The sequence below is a fragment of the Rhinoraja longicauda genome, chromosome 23, assembly GCF_053455715.1.
Source record: "Rhinoraja longicauda isolate Sanriku21f chromosome 23, sRhiLon1.1, whole genome shotgun sequence".
NCBI classification, from domain to species: Eukaryota; Metazoa; Chordata; class Chondrichthyes; order Rajiformes; family Arhynchobatidae; genus Rhinoraja; species Rhinoraja longicauda.
Genome location: NC_135975.1, coordinates 8938090 through 8962070, shown reverse-complemented (window position 1 = coordinate 8962070; position 23981 = coordinate 8938090). Strand labels below are relative to the sequence as shown.

Sequence of the window (23981 nt, the reverse complement as noted above, 5' to 3'; positions counted from 1 at the left end):
TGAGGAAAAACTTTTTCAGTCAGAGAGTTGTGAATCTGTGGAATTCTCTGCCTCAGAAGGCAGTGGAGGCCAATTCTCTGAATGCATTCTAGAGAGAGCTGGATAGCGCTCTTAAGGATAGCGGAGTCAGGGGGTATGGGGAGAAGGCAGGAACGGGGTACTGATTGAGAATGATCAGCCATGATCACATTGAATGGCGGTGCTGGCTCGAAGGTCCGAAAGGCCTCCTCCTGCACCTATTGTCTATTGAGTCCACGCTGATCATCGATCACCCGTTAACAACAGTTCCATGTTATCCCACTTTCACATCCACCCCCTACACAACAGAGGCAATTGTCCAGAAGCCAATTATTCTACATACCCTCTCGTCTCAGGGAGGTGGGAGGTGACCCTTGCAGTCATACAAAAAATAATGTACAAACTCCACACAGACAGCACTCGTAGTCAGGATTGCACCTGGGTCTCTGGCGCTGTAAGAGCAGTTCTACTGCTGCACCACTGTACCGCCCTTATTGCTTCCTTTATATTTGTACATTCCTGCCTGAAAGGTTTGGCAGACCAATCAGTAGTTCTGCCAAGATCCACAACAAAAAGATCAGATCAACCTCTTCCAGTTATATCAGGGGTCCAGAGCATTTTCCCTTCCACACCTTTCATTTGCCAGTTATTGTTTTCCACCCACCACTGGAGTTATCCGCATCACTGCCCACACATCCTGATATTACCTTGAGACTCAGCATTTAGTGACTCTCTTGTAGGGAAGTAACTGCAGTTGCTGGTACAAATCGAAGGTATCACAAAATGCTGAAGTAACTCAGCGGGTCAGGCAGCATCTCTGGAGAGAAGGAATGGGTGAGGTTTCGGGTCGAGACCCTTCTTCAGACATGTCTGAAGTCTGAAGAAGGGTCTCGACCCGAAACGTCACCCATTCCTTCTCTCCCGAGATGCTGCCTGACCCGCTGAGTTACTCCAGCATTTTGTGATACCTAGTGACTCTCTTTATTCAGTGTCGGGCCGTGTTGAGGTATCTTGATGAAGCTGTTCTTTGTAACTGTCCAACTTGTTGCCGCCAGAACATGCTGCTGCCTTTTGTAATCTTCTGCACACTCTCAGCTTGAAGTCGCGTCAGATGATTCTCACCTCTATACCTCTCACTTCTGCAGGGAGAAGGACATTGAAGAGTTTCTGGAAGTGAGCAGATGCAAGTTCATCGGATTCACGCTGGGGAAGTGAGTAGTAAAGCAGTTTCATTCCACAGTGTGTGGCCTCCTTATGATGGATCCTTTAACATAGCTCCAGAGACCCGGAGCCCATCCTCACCTCGGGTGCTGTTGATGGGGAATTTGCACATTCTCCCTGTGACTGCCTTGGCCTCCTCCAGGTGCTCTGGTCTCCTCCCGCATCCCAAGTTTGCAGATTAAATGTCCTTAGAAGGGTAGATGGATACGCAGGGGATGGAGAGATATGGATCATGTGCAGGAAGAGGAGATTAGCTTAGCTTGACATCAGGTTTGGCACGGACATTGTGGGCTGAGGGGCCCACTCCTTTGCCGTACTGTTCTATGTTGTTGGAGGAACTACCTCGTGGGTAATGGGCTCACTGGCCATTTGCTGGAATCCTACCCCACATTCCCCAAATTTAACAGATATACATATCGTGAATACTAGCAGCATTAGAAAAGATGGGTGCCGCTCATGTGTTGATTTTAAAATGTTTTTGTATTTTCTGTTCCCAGTGATACTGATACTCTGGTGGGTCTACCAAGACCCATTCACGAAAGTGTAAAGACCCTGAAACAGGTACGAGAGGCAGATGCTAAACGCAATCCTTCCAAATCATGCAGTGTCTTGGTTTCAGCAAGAAAACACACACAAGCAAATACATTAGCAAAACAAAAACCAAAAATGCCTTTTCATTTTCTTTTCTTTTTGCGACTGGAACCTAGTCAGTCAGCTGGGCTCTAACTTTTTTTTTTCTCCACAGTAGAAAATGTAAATAAAAGATAATTATGAATTGTTCTCAGTCTCTGAAAGAACTCTGTTATTCAGAGTGGTTGGAAAGAGAAACATGCTGCCCCAAGTGTCCAGATGATATAACTCAGTTGTTTATGGAACAAAATGATCCATTTACCTGGGGAAAAGAAAAAAGTGATGATAGGGTGAGGGGTGATGGAGGGAGCCTCGTGCAAGCACAAAAGGACACAAGGTGCCTCAGCGGGTCAGGCAGCATCTCTGGAGAAATGAATAGTTAACGTTTCGGGTCGGGGACCCTTCTGCAGAACCTTCTTCAAGCACAAACACTGTTAGAAATTAATTGGGACAGTTTCTGGGGCAGAATCCACTACATAATTCTGACCTTGACATTCTAGTTGGTGACCTTGAGCAGCCACAGGTCTATGACCATTACAGCAGCAATTTTCCAAGCAAATTTCCATTGAATTGCATTACTGGGAGGTGGTGCTTTGGAAGGGCTGTGATGTAGGCTCTCCAACGTGCAAACACATGCTACTGTTGACCACTCTGCTTCACACAGGAAGGGCAGACACCTTGATGGGGTGTCCACCCCATCATCTACTGGGAGGAGGAAAGCATTTTGTTTCTAATGTGATTGCTTTTATACTTTTCCTCAATTAGCACAAGTACATCTCCATCGCTGAAGTGCAGGCCAAGAGGGAGGAGGAGCTGCAGAAATCCCCAGTGTCACTGGTAAGGATCATCCCTGAGGATGTGTCCGAGTGTTCTTTGAAATGTGGGCCATGGGAGGTCTTCTAGTTGATTGCACCGTTCTGTAAAGTCTGTTGTGCTGGGCATGAGGACAGACTACGGATTTGGCCGTCAAATCCCCGCATCTACGAAACAATAACCCCACTTCCCACTCTATTGTGATTTAAGACAGCCCACATTTCCTTCGGTCCTACTCTTTGCTTGATATGCATTGAAATATTGGACTGAGTGAGTACTGAGAGATTACACAAATATTCTGGAGTTTAGCTGAATCATATTTTCAGAGAAAGCTGATTTATTTTCCAGGATCTTTCCACTGGAGCTAATGCACAGACTACCCAGAGACATATTCAATCATCAGTGAGAGTATATAATACGGTGTAATATTGCAATATTAGTACTTCTGGTGCAATCAAAAGAAGGAAGGGAACATTCCTATCAAACTCACAATAAACTGGCATGTAGTTTAATAGCAGACAAAACTGATGAACTCAACATAGATCAAAGGTATTTATTCACAAAATGCTGGAGTAGCTCAGCAGGTCGGGCAGCATCTCAGGAGAGAAGGAATGGGTAACGTTTCGGGTCGAGACCCTTCTTCCCATTCCTTCTCTCCTGAGATGCTGCCTGACCTGCTGAGTTACTCCAGCATTTTGTGAATAAATACCTTCGATTTGTACCAGCATCTGCAGTTATTTTCTTACAGTAACTCAACATAGATGATTGCCTTTTTCTTAAACACAGGGTGCCGAGAAAGTGGAGCAGACCCCAATTGAGGTCCAATATCAGGGAATGTTATACAATCTTCCACAGTACATGGTGAGTATCGGCTGTCCACAGCCAGTATGCCCAGTTGGCCCAGAGATGTCCAGTGGTACCATCCTTGCAGGCCACAGTTGTTGAGGATTATTATGGAAGAGGTGTTGCCACCCATCCGCATGGATTGTGGTCTGTGGGTCAGTATGTCGACGATCCACTGGCAGAGTGGATTACTGATTCATCGGTTTAGGAGTTTGGAAATGAGTTTGGATGGCATTATGGTGTTGAAGGTGGAGCTACAGTCCATAAATTGAAGTCTAATGTAGGAGCCCTTGCTGTCTAGATGTTCCAGAGATGAGTTTCAGGCCAGGGAGATTACATCTGCTGCATCTGTTATGACAGGAAGCAAACTGCTGTGGATCAAGGCTGGCTGGGGGGCTGGAGATAACGTGCGCCATCAACAGTCTCTTGAAGCACTTCATGATGATGGATCTCAGAGCCATTGGATGGTAGTCATTAAAGCAAACTACCCTACTTTTCTTTGGTACCAAATTATAGTTGTTTTCTTGAAGCAGGTGGGACCCCAGAGTGGTGAAAGGTTAAAGATGCCTGCAAATAGCCCTGCCAGCCAATCCACAAGGTCCCGAGGATATGGCCAGGGACTGCATCCAGTGCAGTTGCTTTCTGCACATTCATTCTCGGGAAGGCCATGCTTACATCTGCCACAGTAACCATTGGTGCAGACGCACCCGAGACTGGCAGTGGGGGTGGCATTCGTCTACCAACCTTCTATAGAATGCATTGAGTTCATTGGGGAGGGATCCTCTGTTGCCCATAATACTGCCTCCTTTCGTTTTGTAGCCTGTTGTGGCATGCATGCCCTGCCACAATCTATGGCACACTACCGACTACCTCTAGGACTTGGTGGGCCGAAGGGCGTTGTATCTCTAAACATAAAAAACTAAACATGGCAGTAAACTTGACCGGCCTTGAGCGACTATGCAGTGCACAAATTGACTGTCACGCTACCAAGCAGTACCTCTGATGTAAAATGGTGTGGCAGTGAAATATGAGATCCTTCTTCTGCAGACGATGTTCTGATGATGTTTACTCTGCAGATAGCCCTGCTGAAGATACAACTGGCTGCTGCTCCCACATCCAAGGCAAAGACCGACTCCATCAATATCTTGGCTGATGTTCTTCCCGAGGAAATGCCGTGAGTTTTGTTTCAGTTTTGATTTAATTTTAGTAAGTTTCATGACATCCCTTATGTCTCTGTGTAATCTTTTATATTTAGTGTACTCATTGTCCTTGCACTCTCCCTCAACAAAAGCCTCATCAGTTTTCCTTGTGTTTTTACCCTTCCTCTCTGGAAGCCTTTCCCCACATCGGATAAGGACAAGTTTGCCACATCAAAACAACACTCTCATTCCTACATCATAAAAGTTCATAATGTGTGTGTGAAGGCTGGGGTCACCACTGCTGTCTTCACGTGTGAACTAACAGGAATGGGATGAAGTAATGTTCACCACCTTATTCCACCCCTCACTCTCTGGCTGAGGGGGCAAACCTGGCCTAAGATCAGTTAGTGGTTGCCTTCACACTGTAGGGAAACATTAACAAACCAGTAATAAACTTTTAATTGTTTGATGCATTGGTCAAGTCAATGCTAAACCAATTTACCCATCCACTTTCAAACTAAGAAATGCACCAAGGATTAAGCCTTCTGAAAAGATCTTTGAAATATATATATTTTTTAATTAAAACCATGTTACTGATACTTTATTAAGACCTTCTTAACTCTTTTTTTTATTGCGGTGAATTTGTAACGGGAAAGATATTCTTCGGACGGCAGAGTGGTGCAGCGATAGAGCTGCTGCCTCTCGGCTCCAGAGACCCGGGTTCGATCCTGACCTCAGCTGCCATCTGTGTGGAGTTTGCACGTTCTTCATGACCTCATGGGTTTCCTCCCACATCAAAAACGTGCGGGTTTGTAGGTTAAATAACCTCTGCAAATTGTCCCTGGTGTGTAGTGGGATAACTAGTGTGAACGGGTGATCAATGGTTGGCGTGGAAACAGTGGGCTGAAGGGCCAGGTTCCGTGCTGTAACTCAAAAGTAAAACTAAACATCCCAAAACAGACTTGTGACAATGAACTCACTTTGGAGCCTTTGATTCAAGTTGTTACAAGTCATTTTCTTGAACATTGATAATATAATTAAGGACATTTCCTTAACATTCCTTTAATTGGTGGTTGATGGTAGACATGGACTGGGTGCATTTTTCCCTGCAATTGGAAAACTGAAGCATAGCAAGTATTTTTCGTAACGTTAGGCTAAGTTAAAGGAAATTTAATCTGGATTTACCTCTATTAGACAATAGACAATATGTGCAGGAGTAGGCCATTCAGCCCTTCGAGCCAGCACCTCCATTCAATGTGATCATGGCTGATCATTCACAATCAGTACCCCGTTCCTGCCCTCTCCCCATACCCCCTGACTCCACTATCATTAACATCTCTGTCTAACTCTCTCTTGAAAGCATCCAGAGAGTTAACCTCCACTGCCTTCTGAGGCAGAGAATTCCACAGATTTACAACTCTGAGTAAAAGAGTTTTTCCTCATCTCCGTTCTCAATGACCTACCCCTTATTCTTAAACTGTGGCCCCTGGTTCTGGACTCCCCCAACATGGGGAACATGTTTCCTGCCGCTAGTGTGTCCAATCCCTTAATAATCTTATATGTTTCAATAAGATCCCCTCTCATCCTTCTCACCCAATGTGGCAGCCCCATGCCACATTGGGTGGTGCTTCTACGCTGTGAAATATACGCTTCATGATAAAATTGGTTTAGAGTGAAATTAATTATAATGTGTCCTGTAACATTTCAAAGCCAGATTGTCTCTATTACATTTTGTGCAGCATTACTGTGCTCCAAAGCATGAAGCTAGGCATTGATGTCAACAGACACAAAGAGATCATTGTGAAAGCCATCTCTGCCCTCATGCTTCTGCTACTCAAGCATCTCAAGCTCAACCATATCTACCAGGTAAGTGGTTCCTCATCGAGGGCACTGCCAAGCACGTGAGGCCACCTCTGGCTGCACAAAAGGGAACTTAGACTTGGTTCCCCTGTCTCCTAGAGAGAAGCTAAGGGCCACATGGTAGGAATCTTTGCTTTGAACCCAACCAGCAACCAAGACAGCTAATCTGAATGGCATGGTTTACTGAGGAGGCCCAAAAATGTTGAGTGTGGGTGGAGTGAGAATTTGAATGTATTTCTGCAATTGCCTTTCCGTACGTTTAATGAAGAAGATGTTCATGTTTGAAAAGTCCTGCATGAAGCTGAAAAAAAAGAGTCTCACAAGAGACAGGGCAGCACTCGATGTTATCTAAGGAAATTAAACTGGGCAGGTGGTTCATATACCACTGGGGGAACACTTTGGGAAGAGCGATCATAATTCTATGTTTTAATGTCGTATTGGTAAGAGATAAGGTTGGTCCTCAAGTTAAGGTCATGAATTGGGATAGAATTGATTTCAATAGCATGAGAGGACCTGTTGAAAGGTCCTTGGGCTTTTGCTTGGGCAGCTTACAACCCAGTGGTATGAATTGATTTCTCTAACTTCAAGTAACCTCTGCATTCCCTCTCTCTCCATCCTCCCCCACCCAAGTCGTACCAGCTCCAAAGCCGTATTGTTGAGTCTCATTGTCTGTATTCGTTCTCACAAACAAACAGCTAACAATTACCTGTTTCCTTTATCATCGTTACTTTTTTGCATCTTTCATTCATTTGTTCTATATCTCTCTACATCATCATCTATATCTCTTGTTTCCCTTTCCCCTGACTCTGTCTGAAGAAGGGTCTCGTCCTGAAACGTCACCTATTCCTTTTCTTCAGAGATGCTGCCTGTCCCGCTGAGTTACTCCAGCATTTTGTGTCTATCTTCAGTTTAAACCAGCATCTGCAGTTCCTTCCTACACACCTGGTGAAAGGTGTTTGGCAACAGATGCTTGCAGTGAAAAGACAACTGACAAGTGGGAGTCTTTTAAAAGATTGTTAGCAAGAGTTCAGGACCAGCATATTCTGAGAGGGGTGAAAGGGAACAGTGGGAAGATTGGAGAACCTTGGGTGACAAAGGACGTTGAATATTTGATTGGAAAAAAAAGTGGTAGGTATTGTCAACTGGGATTGAGGGAACAAAGATTGTGTAGGATTGGTTTAGGAAAGAAGTCCGGAAGGCAAAAAGGGGGCCATGTAATATCCTCTGCAAGTAAGATTAAGGATAATCCCAAGACATTCTGTAAGTACATCAAAAGCAAGGAGGTAGCCAGGGAAAGAGTGGGTTCTCTTAGAGAACAAAGGGGTGATCTATGTGTGGACCTGTGCGGAACTATCTGTGGCTTCTGCGGGTGGGTTTGTGGCTCCAGGATTATAGCCCTGAGTAAACTCAGGAACCATATCTACATTTGTGGGCAAGGTCATCCTCAAATCCAAGATCACCATCTATACAGATAGTGCCGACTGGAATATGTTTTAGAGGTAACAAATTCTCCCAAAGAGCAGAGCCAAAGAAAAAATGGGGGTATGGGGAAAGGAAGGAGGAAAGAAAAAGGTGTGCGATGGGTTAGAGGTCAAGAATGATTAGATGAAGCAGTGGACAATGATGAAAGAGACAGTCATAAAATATAATGCAGGCCCCCAAGAGTGTATAAACGATGCAAGACAACAGTAGAGGGGTAGGTGGTAACATGGTAAGGTGCAGGCTTCAGTGGACCGACAATGTGTTGGAGCTTGGCTGAGTTGGGTGAGGAGATGATCCTTCCTTACTCCCCTCTTTATTCTCCTCCTAGTTCGAATATGTTTCCCAGCACTTGGTATTTGCCAACTGCATCCCTCTCATTCTGAAGTTCTTCAATCAGAACATCATGTCGTACATCACAGCCAAGAACAGGTAAGGGTGAACTCTGACCTCGCCCGTGTGACTGCAAACATAACCTGTGTACAGGACATAATTTTATAACTGGGTTAGCATCCACCAATCCCGCAGGGAAGTCCACAGCGATGAGCAGTTGGGAGAAATGGCCCCCGGCTCAATTGGGAGACATCCCACGGTCGACTGGCGCATCAATGTCTTGTTCACCGAATTGTCTTTGCCAAGATCCCCGTGTGTACTTGCCTCAAGAGGAAGGGATATTTATAGCAAGCAAACTAGCTTCTGTTTGGTCTGGATGTTTTCTTCCACCCAATTGCTGCTGGATGGGGGAAGTGACTATTGTGAGCCTGAAATGGATTATTGACAGGATGATTCATCATGAAGGGACATCACACGCAGCTGACCTTGAACCTGCAAAGCCAAAGTGGAAGTAAACCATTCTCAATCCAGAAGGACTACCTAATAAAGAAGAAAGAATGGAGTCAGAAGCTAGTCTAGTGGGTTTCCTTCCTTATGTCGTAGGGGCCTGATGTGGACAACTGACTGATTATCAAAACTGGTGAAGGTTGAGAATTAAACTTTGGTATTTCCAGATTCATAAGAAATTAACACTCACTGATTTGCATCATAAGCTTTAAGTAAACAGTATTCTGAAGAAGGGTCTCGACCCAAAACGTCACCCTTTCCTTCTCTCCCGAGATGCTGCCTGACCTGCTGAGTTACTCCAGCATTTTGTGAATAAAACAGTGTTCTTATGATGTCTGCTGTATGCTTTTATAATGGAGTACAAAATGATTTGGGCTGAAGGGCCAGTTTTCATACTGTTGGACTCGTTTAATATACATATCGGAACATAAACAATTTAGACAGAGTAATTAAGAGGTCACTGTTTGCATTGGCAGGAACACTGGTAATTAAGAGTTTCAGATTGAAGATAAGGATAGCTGAGTCAGGGGGTATGGGGAGAAGGCAGGAACGGGGTACTGATTGAGAATGATCAGCCATGATCATATTGAATGGCGGTGCTGGCTCGAGGGGCCGAATGGCCTACTCCTGCACCTATTGTCTATTGTCTATAATAATAAAAAAGAGGGAAGATGAGAAGACATTTTCTCACAGAGTGTATAACGACCTGGGTAAAATCAGGAGAGCAGATTTAACACTAACGTTTAAAGAGAAGTTGGATAAATGCTTAAAAAAGAAAACACTGGAGATGTTTAGGGAACAACAAAGGGGTAGAACTAACCAGATTGCCCTGGAGAGCCATCAGATGTAAAATGTGCCAACTGGACACCCCCCTGTTCTCAGTTGTTTGCATGAGGAATGGAAAAGGGACAGAGGAAGCACCAGATAGTTTTGGCATTGACCTTCCGTGAACTGCACAGTGTGAGAAAGTGGAGGATGGAAGCAGCAACCAAACAGATTCTGTTGATCTCAGTCATGAGATTGTGCAGTACAGTTGCACAACGTCCTGTGGGGTTTCTGCAAGGCCTGCTGAGAAATCTTGGATTTTGAGTGGGCAAATTACTCTGTGGACTTTGTCACAAATCTTGGATTATGAATGGGCAAATTACTCTGTGGACTTTGTCACAGTTATTTGTTGTTTTGTGCACAGTATCGCTGTCCTGGATTATCCTCACTGCGTGATCCACGAGCTGCCAGAACTCACCACTGAGGCTCTGGTAAGTACAGGGAATGAAAGAAACTAACATAGAAGGGTCTCGACCCGAAACGTCACCCATTCCTTCTCTCCAGAGATGCTGCCTGTCCCGCTGAGTTACTCCAGCATGTTGTGTCTAACATCAATCCTGGATGGATTGACAAGATCCCCAGACTTAGTCATAGAGAGATAGTGTGGAAACAGGCCCTTTGGCCCAACTTGCCCACACTGGCCAACATGTCCCAGCTACACTAGTCCCACCTATCTGCGCTTGGGCCATATCCCTCCAAACTTGTCCTATCCATGTACCTGTCTAACTGTTTCTTAAACGTTGGGATAGTCCCAGCCTCAACTACCCCCTCTGGCAGCTTGTTCCATACACCCACTATCCTTTGTGTGAAGTAGAAATGCCCCTGGCCTGAGTGGGGATAATTTAACCATTGATTCCTGCTGGAAAAGGCAAGAGTGCTGAATGGACATACTAATGCTTCTAAATATCAAACATGCAGAGGGGTGTTCCAATATCACTCACTGGGTCAGTGGATAGGACTCTCTCCTTTGATTTAGGCTTCCATAAATTCAAAGCTCACTTTCTGTGCCTGCTGTGCTGAGTGAATTTAGCACACCATTGATTGCTGGCTCTTGGTCGAGCTGTTAAGCTCTTTGCCCTGATCGACACCGATTGAATAATCAGTTCTGAAGAAATGTAGATTGTTCCCTCGGTGTCATGATGGGTACTTTTCCCTCACGGAACCCGAGCAGAAATATCCAGCGTTCAGTCGTCTTTATGGCACATTTGTCTTGGATGTGTAGAGAGCGATCAGGGAAACAGTGGGAGGGGCTGTTCATTTAGTTGCTCCTCTGGGATCTGCAGTACATCTCATGCTCTCAGAATGTGAGGTTATACCGTGGGGGAATAACTCTGCCCTTTGCGCATGGGCACAGATGGATGATGACTGAAGAGCAGCAGTAAATGAAAGAGTTGCTAGAGTGGTGAAGGACACTTGATTACTGCTATGTGTCAATAGAGTGGGTTGTGGTGCATCTTAATGGGCCAAGATGATAGGAGCTTCCGTCAAGGTTGAATCTGTGGCGTAGCTGATTGCTACGATATTCAATTCTATCTGTAGGTTGAAGTAGCGGAGAAGAAATATTCCTCTTCCAACTTCATTTTCCCTCTTTTCCACAAAATAAACCATTGAATCTGTTTTCAAGAATGCAACGTCTTTGTTGATGTTATAGAACCCAGGATTCCAACTCATACCAAGCCCCTGTTCACAAACCACCTTGACCTTACTTCCAGTTCAGAAAAAATCTTGTTTGAAATACTCATTCTTGTGTTCAAATCCCTCCGAGTCTTTACATCTCCCTTTCTCCACATCTTACGCCAGGCCCTTAGCCCCAACATCTTTATCCTTCTGGCATCTTGAACATCTATGCATCCATGGCCTTGAAATGTCCAGACCATGGTCTCAGGAAATGCCTTCCTAAATCTACCTTTTGACACAGTACAGCTTCTGTCAAGCTTTCAATGAGTGGAGCTCGTGCCAGTTCCTTTGCTGCTTTGTCCACGTTGGTCTGATTATGCCTTGCAGATGGGCTCTGGGGAGGAGTTCACTGTGTTAACGGTGCTATTTGTTCTGTCTGCAGGAAGCCGGAGACCATAATCAGTTCTGCTGGAGGAACCTCTTCTCCTGCATCAACCTGCTGCGTATTCTAAACAAGCTGACCAAATGGAAACACTCTCGCACCATGGTGAGAGCAAACCTTTCTCCTTTGAGAGTTTTTTGGTTATGCCATGGGGATAACCTTGGGATACAATCGTAGTAATTTTCTCTGGAATGTAATGTGCAGAACTGCATGGAATGTGTGGAGGATCAATGTGATTGCTGTGATAGGGTCCAGTATATGTGTAATGGTCAAATCGTCTCCTTCCAACAATTCTGTGATTCCGAATCCTGTGGCTCTTGATGATTTCAGGAACTGACAGCCCGCCTAGATCACGCCCAGCCTCCCTCAGCTATACAAGGATACTGTAGTATCCTGGATGGGCATCACTAGTGCCTTTTACAATCGTTGTAGGACCTAACCATTTTATATTCTAAGACCCTTGAAATAAAAATCAGCATTCAGTTTGCTAGATTTGTATGCTATCCTTTTTGTGTTACATGTATGAAAGCTCCTAAATCCTTTCTGTAGTCTTTCTCTATTTAAATAATAACCTGTTTTTTATCATTCTTCCTTCCAAAGTGAACAACTTCTGCCAACTCTGGCATTTGCCAACTTTTGCTCACACATTTAACATCAACATCTGTGAAGATGTTTGTATCCTCGCCATAGATTGTCTTTTCACCTACTTTGGTATCGATAGACAATAGACAATAGGTGCAGGAGGAGGCCATTCGGCCCTTCGAGCCAGCACCACCATTCAATGTGATCATGGCTGATCATTCTCAATCAGTACCCCGTTCCTGCTTTCTCCCCATACCCCCTGACTCCGCTATCCTTAATTGATATTGAAATTGATAGTGAATTTGGCTCCAATACACTTGCTTCCTTAAAGTCATTAATGTCTTGTGAACGGTTCACCACCCAGCACTGATCCCGCTGGTTACAGGTTGCAACCTGAAAATAATTTCCATGTGTCTATTCTTTGCTTCCTGCCAGTTAGCCAAAGCTCTATCCATGCTAATCACTATGAATTCTGAGGTAAGCATGCAAGGTAACCTTTTGTGGGCACCTTCGTAACTCCTTTTGAAAATCCAAGTCTGCTACACATACTGGTTTCCCTCTATCCACCCTAATACTTCATTAAATAATTCAAATAACACTGTCAGACATGATATTTACTTCATGAAGCCTTGCTGATGCTCATTTGTCACATTTTGTCCTGCCCTTTCTCTCTCCCAGCTTCCCATCCCTCCCTCCCCACAATCTGAAGAAGAGCCCTAACCGGAAACGTCACCGATCCATGTTCTCCAGAGATGCTGTCTGATACGCTGAGTTACTCCAGCATTTTATATCCTTTTTCAGCATCTGGAGTTCCTTGTTTCTATGTTTTGAATGCCCTCTTGGTGTGATGATTTTGCTAATGTTGACACTCTGAATGTTTTTTCTATTACCTCCACTATAAGTCCATCTTCTGTTTTTTCCCCAGATGCTTGTGGTTTTCAAGTCAGCGCCGATTTTGAAGCGGGTCCTGAGGGCAAAGCAGGCAATAATGCAGCTGTATGCACTCAAACTGCTGAAGATCCAGACCAAGTACATGGGGCGGCAGTGGAGGAAGAGCAACATGAAGACCATGTCTGCCATCTACCACAATGTGCGACATCGCTTTAATGATGACTGGGCATATGGCAATGGTATGGCAAACACCATCACACCATGAGGACATTCAAAATGTAGAAACAAGGAACTGCAGATGCAGGTTTACAAAAGAGGATAGAAAGTGCTGGAGTAACTCAGTGGGTCGGACAGCATCTCCGGAGAACATGGATAGGTGACGTTTTGGGTCGGGGCCCCTCACCAGATTGATTGTTGAGGGGAGAGGGAGGTGGGGGAGGGGGGTTGATAGGCAAATGGTCAGAACAAAAGCCATAGATTACAATAGAAGGTGTGAGAAAAAAGGATTAGAGAGTGCTAATTGTGCACCCAGAGGAAAGAATGTGGGTGGTGGAGAGGGGAGTAGATGTGAGTCCAGGTGGGCACAGGGGAAGGGTGGGGATGAAAGGGGACGGGGAGAGCGGGTTGTAGGGGATCTGTGATCCTGGCTTGTAGGTCTGATGTCTATCTCTGTCTCCCTACAGAGATCGATGCTCGGCCCTGGGACTTCCAGGCGGAGGAGTGTGCTCTGAGAGTCAACATTGAGACATTCAACAGTCGCCGCTACGGCCTGTACCACAGTGACTTGGAGTTTGCCCCGGTGGACAACTGCCTGCAGAGCGTGCTGGGACATTGCCTGCCACTGCCCGAAGATTTTTGCTACAGCTACGAACTCTGGTTGGAGAGGGAGGTCTTTGCCCAGCCCATACGCTGGGAGGATCTGCTCCAGCCCCAGGCTTGACAATGGCAACCTGCCTCTGCAGCAGGTGTTGCTATCCTGGTCCGTCTTCCAAAGACGTTTCCCAATGGAAATCTGACCTCAACTTTTGGCCTGGTGTTTGATTTGTAAATTTGGGATGGAACCTTGTTATTTCTCAGCCATCCCCCAGCCTATCTCTGACACCGTGACCTGGTGTGACAAACACCGTGAGTTTGTACAACACCTTGTTTGCCGCCTCTTACCTGTCCCCACTTGGCCGACTGGAGCAACAAGACAGATGCCATCAGGGAGGATTCCTCGCACCACCACAGAGATCCTACAGCTTTCCCCTCTCATTCAATGCTGAGAGCAGCTGGACATGACCCTGCATCCTTCCCACTCTGTAGCCATGAGCATTGATGAGCTCAGTGCCTCAGTATGCCTATGTCTCTGCTGCTGGAGACATGCCTGAAGCAATGAGTTCCCCTGGCAGAGAGGAGGTGGCTGAGCCCCCTTCATACCGTACTGTATGGGAACATTGAGAGTAAAATGACTGGATTCACTAGATGACCCACGGTACATTTCCACACACATTGAGTGTATCTAATCTTGAACTACAGTTCCATCTCTTCCTGCCCTACATTGCCACCGCTTTTTAAACCTTATTTAATTCATGTTTTTCTCTCAGTCCACTGCCAGAGTCCAGTGAAGAACAGCCATGAAGCACGATGGGCTGAACAGACGCCTCCTGTCTTGGAATTACTTTGGGTAATTACTTTTTAGCCAGAAGGGAGATTTTGGGCTCTTGTCACAGGAATGCTACAACATGGAAGCTGGGCAAGTGGCCCTTTGGGTTCATGTCACACCTTCCATAAAATGTAGCACCAGGACTGGACACAATGTTCCGGCTGTACTCTAATTAGTGTTTCACAAAACTTCATCGGGATTTCCATCGCCTTGGACTCTTTTATAACGTCCAGAAATTCACGTGCTTTAAAAAAAACACTTTTTCTATCAATTTTGCCACTTTCAATGAACTATCCATGTAGACCCTAGATCTCTCTGTTCCTGTACGCATCTCGAATTGTGCCCTCATGTTTATGATGTCTATTCGAACCTAAATGGCACACTTTGCATTTGTCTGCATTAAATTTAATGTATCCATCTCTCAATAACTTCTCTAGAACCTCTTTGTCTATTCCTATCCTTCTCAGAGTTCACTGGACTTCCAGGTTTAATGTATGCACGTCCATCATTGATATATATTATGAAAAGTCCTGGGGAACTCTGGGCATATCCCTCCAGTCTGCAATGCAACTGTGTGCGGTCTGAAGAAGGGTCCCGAATGTTACCTATCCATGTTCTCCAGAGATGCTGCCTGGCCTGCTGAGTTACTTCAGCAATCTGTGTCCTTTTGTGCACTACTTCTCTCTATTTACTGTCATTTACCCAATTCCCTGTACATACTGCTACTGCCCATTGCCTTAAGATTCCATGTTGCTTCTTCTATTAAAATATTGGTACCCAGCTGTGGGCCTTGGTTATGTTGACTCTGTATGTGGTAAATGTTTTGGAAAATCCTGACTTGCACTGTTGCAGTGTTTTTAATGGATACTCAGACTCACACAAGATGGACAGCAAGTTGTGGCCAAACTGATCTGCAATGGAGTTGCTCACATTTCTTGTGTGCAGCCTAGACATGAACAGGGCAACTAAGTTGGTCTGTGAATCAACTAGTCACTCATTCAGGCAAACAGGGCCTCTACAAACTGGCAGCTGAATGATTGATTGCACTTGGAACAATGCTGTGTTTGATTGGGTCATCTCTGGATTGGGTATGTAGAACTACACCGCACATGAAAATGCCCTTCAGCCCAGAATGTCTGTGCTGAACATGAAAGTTAATCTCCTCTGCCTGATATCCAAATCCCTCCATTCCCTGCACCTCCATGTAGCTATGTACAAGACTCTCAAGCTGTACTATTGTATCTGCTTCCACCACCACCCTGGCAACATTCTAGACCTTATCTATATGGAAAAACTTGCCTTGCATGTCTCCTTTAATCTGCACCCCTCTCATCTTAAAGTTATGCCTTCTAGTTTTTGACTTTTCCAACTTGGGGGAAAAAAAGATTCTGTCTATCTACTTTATATATAGGTGTTTCCGTAAATACAGCACTCAGTAGTGAAACTGAAGATCTCCAAACCTCCAGGTTATTTTCCTGGTTTTTATGTAATACTCCCATTGTTTCCTATCCTATATTTTAAGTAGTATAGATCATGGTGTGAGGCCAAAATAATGAGATGAAGCACAACTAAATAAATCTTTTTATAAAGAAAAATATCAGATTATGTCCCTGTGATTTCTTGCCTTTTTTTGTGACATTTTTCAAGTAGGATTTCATCAAATCCTTAGGCTAATTTATACCAGAACGATCACATTAATTTTGCAATTAAATAACTCTATGTAAGCCAAATTCTGATAATGTTTATGATTTTTTTAAATCATTTATCACCTGATTTGGTGCTTTTCTAATGCCTAAAGGTTTTGCAGCAAAACGTGAGTAGCAGTGCCCCTTTGGTCAAGTGTGAAATGTGTGATTTAAAAGCAGTGGAACCGTTTTTATATTTATTGTTTCTTTTTAATTGTTTATATTTTGTGTTTAAGCTTTCCATTGAAATACTTAATAATGAATAAAACTTAATATCATGAAATAAAAATCTAGTTTGCTCACGTATTTTATCGACGTCTAATTCTGTCGTCTCTCCTGTTTTCTGACCTCGTCAATGGTTTGTTTTGCACTCGTTGTGATTTTTTAAAAAAATTTCAGTCAGAGAGTTGTGAATCTGTGGAATTCTCTGCCTCAGAAGGCAGTGGAGGCCAATTCTCTGAATGCATTCAAGAGAGAGCTAGATAGAGCACTTAAGGATAGCGGAGTCAGGGCCGTTTTTACAGCATTATGGGCCCCCGGGCAAAGCAGTGTACTGGGGCCCCTACCGTTACTCTCCCCCACCCCCCTTTCCCTACCAGCCCCCCCCCCTGTCGTGCCGGCGAAAAGCACTTACCGAAAAGCACTTACCGATGGACTTAGGGTGCTATATTGTTGCGAAAAGCACTTACAGATCGCTGTGAGAAGCACTTAATGACCGAAAATGTTGCGAAAGCACTTATTGGACCTACATTTTTAAAGTAGTATTTATTTATTGCAAGTCACTTAACATACACAGATCAGCATGGGGCCCCTATGCTCGTGGGCCCCCGGGCAAGTGCCCATCAGGCCCATGCGTTAAGACGGCCCTGAGCGGAGTCAGGGGGTATGGGGAGAAGGCAGGAACGGGGTACTGATTGAGAATGATCAGCCATGATCACATTGAATGCCGGTGCTGGCTCGAAGGGCCGAATGGCCTCCTCCTGCACCTATTGTCTATCGTCTAACGCGATTGTAATGACCCAGACCTGAACTATGGGCCTCGTGGTGGGTTACGTGCTGACATTTTGCAAGGGAGCTTAGAAATCAGTATAAGAGACAATATCCAAGTGTTCATGTTGTGGACACTCTGAGCTCTGAAGCACGCTGTGCTCACTTTTTTTTTGCTTGGAATCATTGGTTAGTAAAAATCTTTTCGCACTTTTTCATTCTTTTCTCGTAAATGTTGCTTCTACTTTACTATAGAAATGTTTAAATTCCGTTAAACTTTCATTGCTTGTTGCTATGTTGTTGTAAAGTGTAGCGAAGGGAATCGAAAGTGATCGGTTTCTAGATAACGCCATGTATGGTTGAACGTTTGCTCCTGCCCACACAGATATGTTTGGTTTCCGGGCAAATTTCTAGTAAATTAACATCAAAATCGATGAAAGGTTTTAATATTTTTCTTCATTTATGTTTTTTTTTAAATTATACTTTTTTCTAATTTTTTAAAAATATTTTGAAAGTATTAAATTTTGGTCAAATTTTGGTTGATTTTGATCACAAATTAGCTCAAAAGGATCATAGGTGGGTATGTCCATTTTTAATGCTGTGGTATTTCGTTACAATTTAATAACTTTCAAATTTGGCCACCCATGTCACAGGTTCGTACCCTAATTTATGGAAACACACATATACCTCTCAATCACTTTCATCACCTACTCAAAAAAATTCAATCATGTTAGTAAGACATAACCTGCTTCAGCCAAAGCCATGCTAGCTGTTCCTAATTATCCCATTCTCTTCCAAATGCAAGTAAATCCTTTCCCAGAGAATCCTCACTAATAGCTTCCCTACCACTGATGTGAGGCTCACTGCCTTATCATTTCCTGGATTATCTCTACTTCCCTTGTTCATCAAAGGAACAACATTGGCTGGAAGGGTCTCGACCCAAAACGTCACCCATTTCTTCTCTCCAAAGATGCTGCCTGTCCCACTGAGTTACTCCAGCTTTTTGTGTCTATCTTCGGACAACATTGGCTCCTCTCCAGTCCTCCATACTCAACCGTGATGTGTGTGTGTGTGTGTGTGTGACAACACGCTGAGTTTAAATCTTCACAGTGACTTTTTGACTTATCAAAAATCCGCCTTCTTTGGAGACAGATTCTCTTTAACTGCTCCTGAACTGAAAAGCTAATTGGACCATATCATGGGCAGTGAAGAATAACCTCCACACTTGCATGATATTAAGGACGACAGATTCTCATCAAAGATTTTATTTAATTACCTGTTTAAATTCTCCAGCTAGTGGCAGAATGTTTCAGGATTCTTGGCTCAGTTACCCCTTTATATTTAGATCATATCTGATCTAAGCCTTAACTCTGCATTCCATTCTTGCTTATTCCTTCATGCTATCAGCTAACAAAATCCTTTGTTGGTTTCAGAAAGCAAACTCCAAAGGAGCCTCACTTTGCAGGAAGGCACGTCAATTTTCTAATGGTGTTCCTGTAACCAAACACAGAACAATTCTTGCACACTGAATAGCATAGCTCTAATTTTAAGCTTGGTACTTTATTCTTGATTATCCATCTTCTAAACTATTAAATCTTTTATGATTTTAGATGCATTCACAGTCCCTCAATCTCTGATACATAAGTGAATGTGAATCAAGTCATGTGAGTTATAACAATGCTCTTCAACTGCAATATAATTTGTGTGAAGCAAAATTAGTAAACAATGAAAACATTCAGCAGGTCAGGCCACATCTGTGGAAGCAGAAACAATTAACATTATAGACAATAGACAATAGACAATAGGTGCAGGAGTAGGCCATTCAGCCCTTCGAGCCAGCACCGCCATTCAATGCGATCATGGCTGATCACTCTCAATCAGTACCCCGTTCCTGCCTTCTCCCCATATCCCCTCACTCCGCTATCCTTAAGAGCTCTATCCAGCTCTCTCTTGAAAGCATCCAACGAACTGGCCTCCACTGCCTTCTGAGGCAGAGAATTCCACAACTTCACCACCCTCTGACTGAAAAAGTTCTTCCTCATCTCCGTTCTAAATGGCCTACCCCTTATTCTTAAACTGTGGCCCCTTGTTCTGGACTCCCCCAACATTGGGAACATGTTATCTGCCTCTAATGTGTCCAATCCCCTAATTATCTTATATGTTTCAATAAGATCCCCCCTCATCCTTCTAAATTCCAGTGTATACAAGCCCAATCGCTCCAGCCTTTCAACATACGACAGTCCCGCCATTCCGGGAATTAACCTAGTGAACCTACGCTGCACGCCCTCCATAGCAAGAATATCCTTCCTCAAATTTGGAGACCAAAACTGCACACAGTACTCCAGGTGCGGTCTCACCAGGGCCCGGTACAACTGTAGAAGGACCTCTTTGCTCCTATACTCAACTCCTCTTGTTACGAAGGCCAACATTCCATTGGCTTTCTTCACTGCCTGCTGTACCTGCATGCTTCCTTTCATTGACTGATGCACTAGGACACCCAGATCTCGTTGAACTCCCCCTCCTCCTAACTTGACACCATTCAGATAATAATCTGCCTTTCTATTCTTACTTCCAAAGTGAATAACCTCACACTTATCTACATTAAACTGCATCTGCCATGTATCCGCCCACTCACACAACCTGTCCAAGTCACCCTGCAGCCTTATTGCATCTTCCTCACAATTCACACTACCCCCCAACTTAGTATCATCTGCAAATTTGCTAATGGTACTTTTAATCCCTTGGTCTAAGTCATTAATGTATATCGTAAATAGCTGGGGTCCCAGCACCGAACCTTGCGGTACCCCACTGGTCACTGCCTGCCATTCCGAAAGGGACCCATTTATCCCCACTCTTTGCTTTCTGTCTGTCAACCAATTTTCTATCCATGTCAGTACCCTACCCCCAATACCATGTGCCCTAATTTTGCCCACTAATCTCCTATGTGGGACCTTGTCGAAGGCTTTCTGAAAGTCGAGGTACACCACATCCACTGACTCTCCCTTGTCAATTTTCCTAGTTACATCCTCAAAAAATTCCAGTAGATTTGTCAAGCATGATTTCCCCTTCGTAAATCCATGCTGACTCGGAATGATCCCGTTACTGCTATCCAAATGCTCAGCAATTTCGTCTTTTATAATTGACTCCAGCATCTTCCCCACCACTGATGTCAGACTAACTGGTCTATAATTACCCGTTTTCTCTCTCCCTCCTTTCTTAAAAAGTGGGATAACATTTGCTATCCTCCAATCCACAGGAACTGATCCTGAATCTATAGAACATTGAAAAATGATCTCCAATGCTTCCACTATTTCTAGAGCCACCTCCTTAAGTACTCTGGGATGCAGACCATCAGGCCCTGGGGATTATCAGCCTTCAGTCCCATCAGTCTACCCAAAACCATTTCCTGCCTAATGTGGATTTCCTTCAGTTCCTCCATCACCCTAGGTTCTCCGGCCCCTAGAACATTTGGGAGATTGTGTGTATCTTCCTCAGTGAAGACAGATCCAAAGTAACGGTTTAACTCGTCTGCCATTTCTTTGTTCCCCATAATAAATTCCCCTGCTTCTGTCTTCAAGGGACCCACATTTGCCTTGACTATTTTTTTCCTCTTCACGTACCTAAAAAAACTTTTGCTATCCTCCTTTATATTATTGGCTAGTTTACCCTCGTACCTCATCTTTTCTCCCCGTATTGCCTTTTTAGTTAACTTTTGTTGCTCTTTAAAAGAGTCCCAATCCTCTGTCTTCCCACTCTTCTTTGCTATGTTATACTTCCTCTCCTTAATTTTTATGCTGTCCCTGACTTCCCTCGTCAGCTACAGGTGTCTCTTAGAGTCTTTCCACCTCTTTGGAATAAATTGATCCTGCAACCTCTGCATTATTCCCAGGAATACCTGCCATTGCTGTTCTACCGTCTTCCCTGCTAGGGCCTCCTTCCAATCAATTTTGGCCAGCTCCCACCTCATGCCTCTGTAATCCCCTTTGCTATACTGTAATACTGACACTTCCGATTTTCCCTTCTGCCTTTCCATTTGCAGAGTAAAACTTATCATGTTGTGATCACTGCCTCCTAATGGCTCTTTTACCTCTAGTCCCCTTATCAGATCAGGATCATTACACAACACTAAATCCAGAATTGCCTTCTCCCTGGTAGGCTCCAGTACAAGCTGTTCTAAGAATCCATCTCGAAGGCACTCTACAAACTCTCTTTCCTGGGGTCCATTTCCAACCTGATTTTCCCAGTCTACCTGCATGTTGAAATCTCCCATAACCACCGTAGCATTACATTTTTGACACGCCAATTTTATCTCCTGATTCAACTTGCACCCTATGTCAAGGCTACTGTTTGGGGGCCTATAGATAACTCCCATTAGGGTCTTTTTACCCTTACAATTTCTCATTTCTATCCATACTGATTCAACATCTCCTGATTCTATTGATCCTTCCACGAAACAAAGGTCCTGAACCCAGAACTGTTTCCACTTTCAGAGATGCTGCCTGACTTGCTGAGTAATTCTAGATTTTGTTTCTGATGTCCAGCATTTGCAGTTTTTTTAATTATCATTCACATGAATCCATGTTGCTCCCACTGAGGTCAGCTGGTTCTTCCTGAGTGTTGTGCCCCAGTTGGACTGAATCACTCCAGAAATTCCTTCCCTTTTGTATTCCAGCCCCTTGAGGTAAAGACCAAATTTCATGTCTTTTGAGTTCTTTGTGTTCTCCTTTGTCAAACCACAAGCTCAGCACAATGCTGATACCCCTAATGTTTCAGCCCCTGTGCTGGAACCTATCAATCTGATCTGTGACAAAGTTAGAAACTAACTACAACAGAGTCACAAAGTTGTACAGCCTCACAACAGGCACTTCAGCCCAAGGTGTTTATGCCAACCATCACTCCTATTTATACCAATCCTATTTGCCTGCATTAATTCCATTATTGTCCTTCAATGTCCTGTTTATTCAAGTACTTGTCCAGATGCCTCGTAAATTTTGTTACATTGATATAATTGATTTAAAATGTTTGTCTTCCTTCATATCACTTGTATGAAGCTGCTTGTTAATTCCTTTCCCCTCTGTCTCCTCCACCCTCCCCCCCCCCCCCCCCCCCCCCCCAATCGTTTTTGATTGCTTCTCTCTACTGGATTATACCCGGCCTGATCCTAGATATTTGCCACCCCAGGGCTGGTCTAATTCAATGAAACCAGAGAGTGTGCTGATGTTTGACCCATGCCATCAGTCAACTTAACGGAAAAAATTAGTTAGATGTTTTTGCCTTATTACAACCACTGTTTAAACTACTCATAGCTGAATCATTGCATACATTTCAAGGTCAAATTTCTCAGATGCCTCAATCTTTTCATCTCAGCCTTTCCTTGAGATGGTTTATTCTATGTTCTGTCCTCTCTCTGGGCAAGTTCCTCCTGTACTGTCTGTTGGATTTTTTTGACGTGCTTTATGATCCTTGTTTAGATCTCTACTTGGAAATGCCACTCCTACGTCCACCTTTTCAAGCCCGTGGTAATCTGATGGACTCTGTTAATGGTACTCTGTTAATACCTTACTGATGGACTCTGTTAATACCTTACTGAGTCTTGTGGTCACTGTTACCCCCTTGTCTTTCACACCCATGTAAACCCTCTGTTGTGATGTCATGAGTGGACCCGTGACATCGTGAGCAACTGCTTCCATTCATTATGTCACAGGCGTTTGAAAAACCAAGTTTAAAAAACCACTTCAAAAGCCTCCCTGACAATTGTCCTGGAACCAAGAACTGGAGAGATTGGTTGCTGGAATGTGGTGAGTGTACGGTTCAGAGTATAAGACAATAACTGCAGATGCTGGTACAAATCGAAGGTATTTACGTCACCAATTCCTTCTCTCCCAAGATGCTGCCTGACCTGCTGAGTTACTCCAGCATTTTGTGAATAAATACCTTTGTATGGTTCAGAGTGTTCAGCTGGAAAATTGAATGAATTAAACATATTAAAGTCAATGAGGTGGAAACCTAAGTTCAGAAGACATAGGGGCAGAAATAGGCCATTCAGCACATCGAGCCTACACTGCCATTCAGTCATGGCTGATCTATTTTACCCTCTCATCACCAGTCTCCTGCCTTATCCCCATAACCTCTGACACTCTTACTAATCAAGAACCTATCAATCTCCGCTTTAAAAGTATCCAATGACTTGGCGTCCACAGCCATCTGTGGTAATGAATTCCACAGGTTCACTACCCTCTGGCTAAAGAAATTCCTCCTCATCTCCATTCCAAAGAGACATCCTTTTATTCTGAGGCTGTGCCCCCCCCCCCTCCCCCCCCCCCCCCCCCCCCCCGATCCTTCTAAACTACCATGAGTACAAATCCAGTGCCATCAAACGCTAAGTAGAAAATATGGAATGGGGGTTAAATACCTTTATTTAATTTTAAAACATAATGATGGAAATACTTAGCAGCTCAAGCAGC

The 23981-nt window shown here is 44.1% G+C and overlaps 1 protein-coding gene across 3 annotated transcripts in view; it reads left to right on the top strand.

Moving 5' to 3' along the window:
- The window catches only part of LOC144604834 (striatin-interacting proteins 2-like), a 40565-nt gene extending 23855 nt beyond the window's left edge, over nucleotides 1-16710 (top strand). For all 3 annotated transcript variants that reach the window (XM_078419562.1, XM_078419563.1, XM_078419564.1), the window contains 11 exons: nucleotides 1164-1229; nucleotides 1737-1800; nucleotides 2635-2706; nucleotides 3469-3543; nucleotides 4602-4699; nucleotides 6404-6530; nucleotides 8335-8435; nucleotides 10033-10099; nucleotides 11728-11832; nucleotides 13235-13439; nucleotides 13884-16710. In XM_078419562.1, coding sequence (XP_078275688.1) covers nucleotides 1164-1229; nucleotides 1737-1800; nucleotides 2635-2706; nucleotides 3469-3543; nucleotides 4602-4699; nucleotides 6404-6530; nucleotides 8335-8435; nucleotides 10033-10099; nucleotides 11728-11832; nucleotides 13235-13439; nucleotides 13884-14140 — 1237 coding nt within the window. In that variant the 3' untranslated portion in view covers nucleotides 14141-16710. The remainder of the gene's footprint in view (nucleotides 1-1163; nucleotides 1230-1736; nucleotides 1801-2634; nucleotides 2707-3468; nucleotides 3544-4601; nucleotides 4700-6403; nucleotides 6531-8334; nucleotides 8436-10032; nucleotides 10100-11727; nucleotides 11833-13234; nucleotides 13440-13883) is intronic.
- Nucleotides 16711-23981: the final 7271 nt, after the last annotated feature.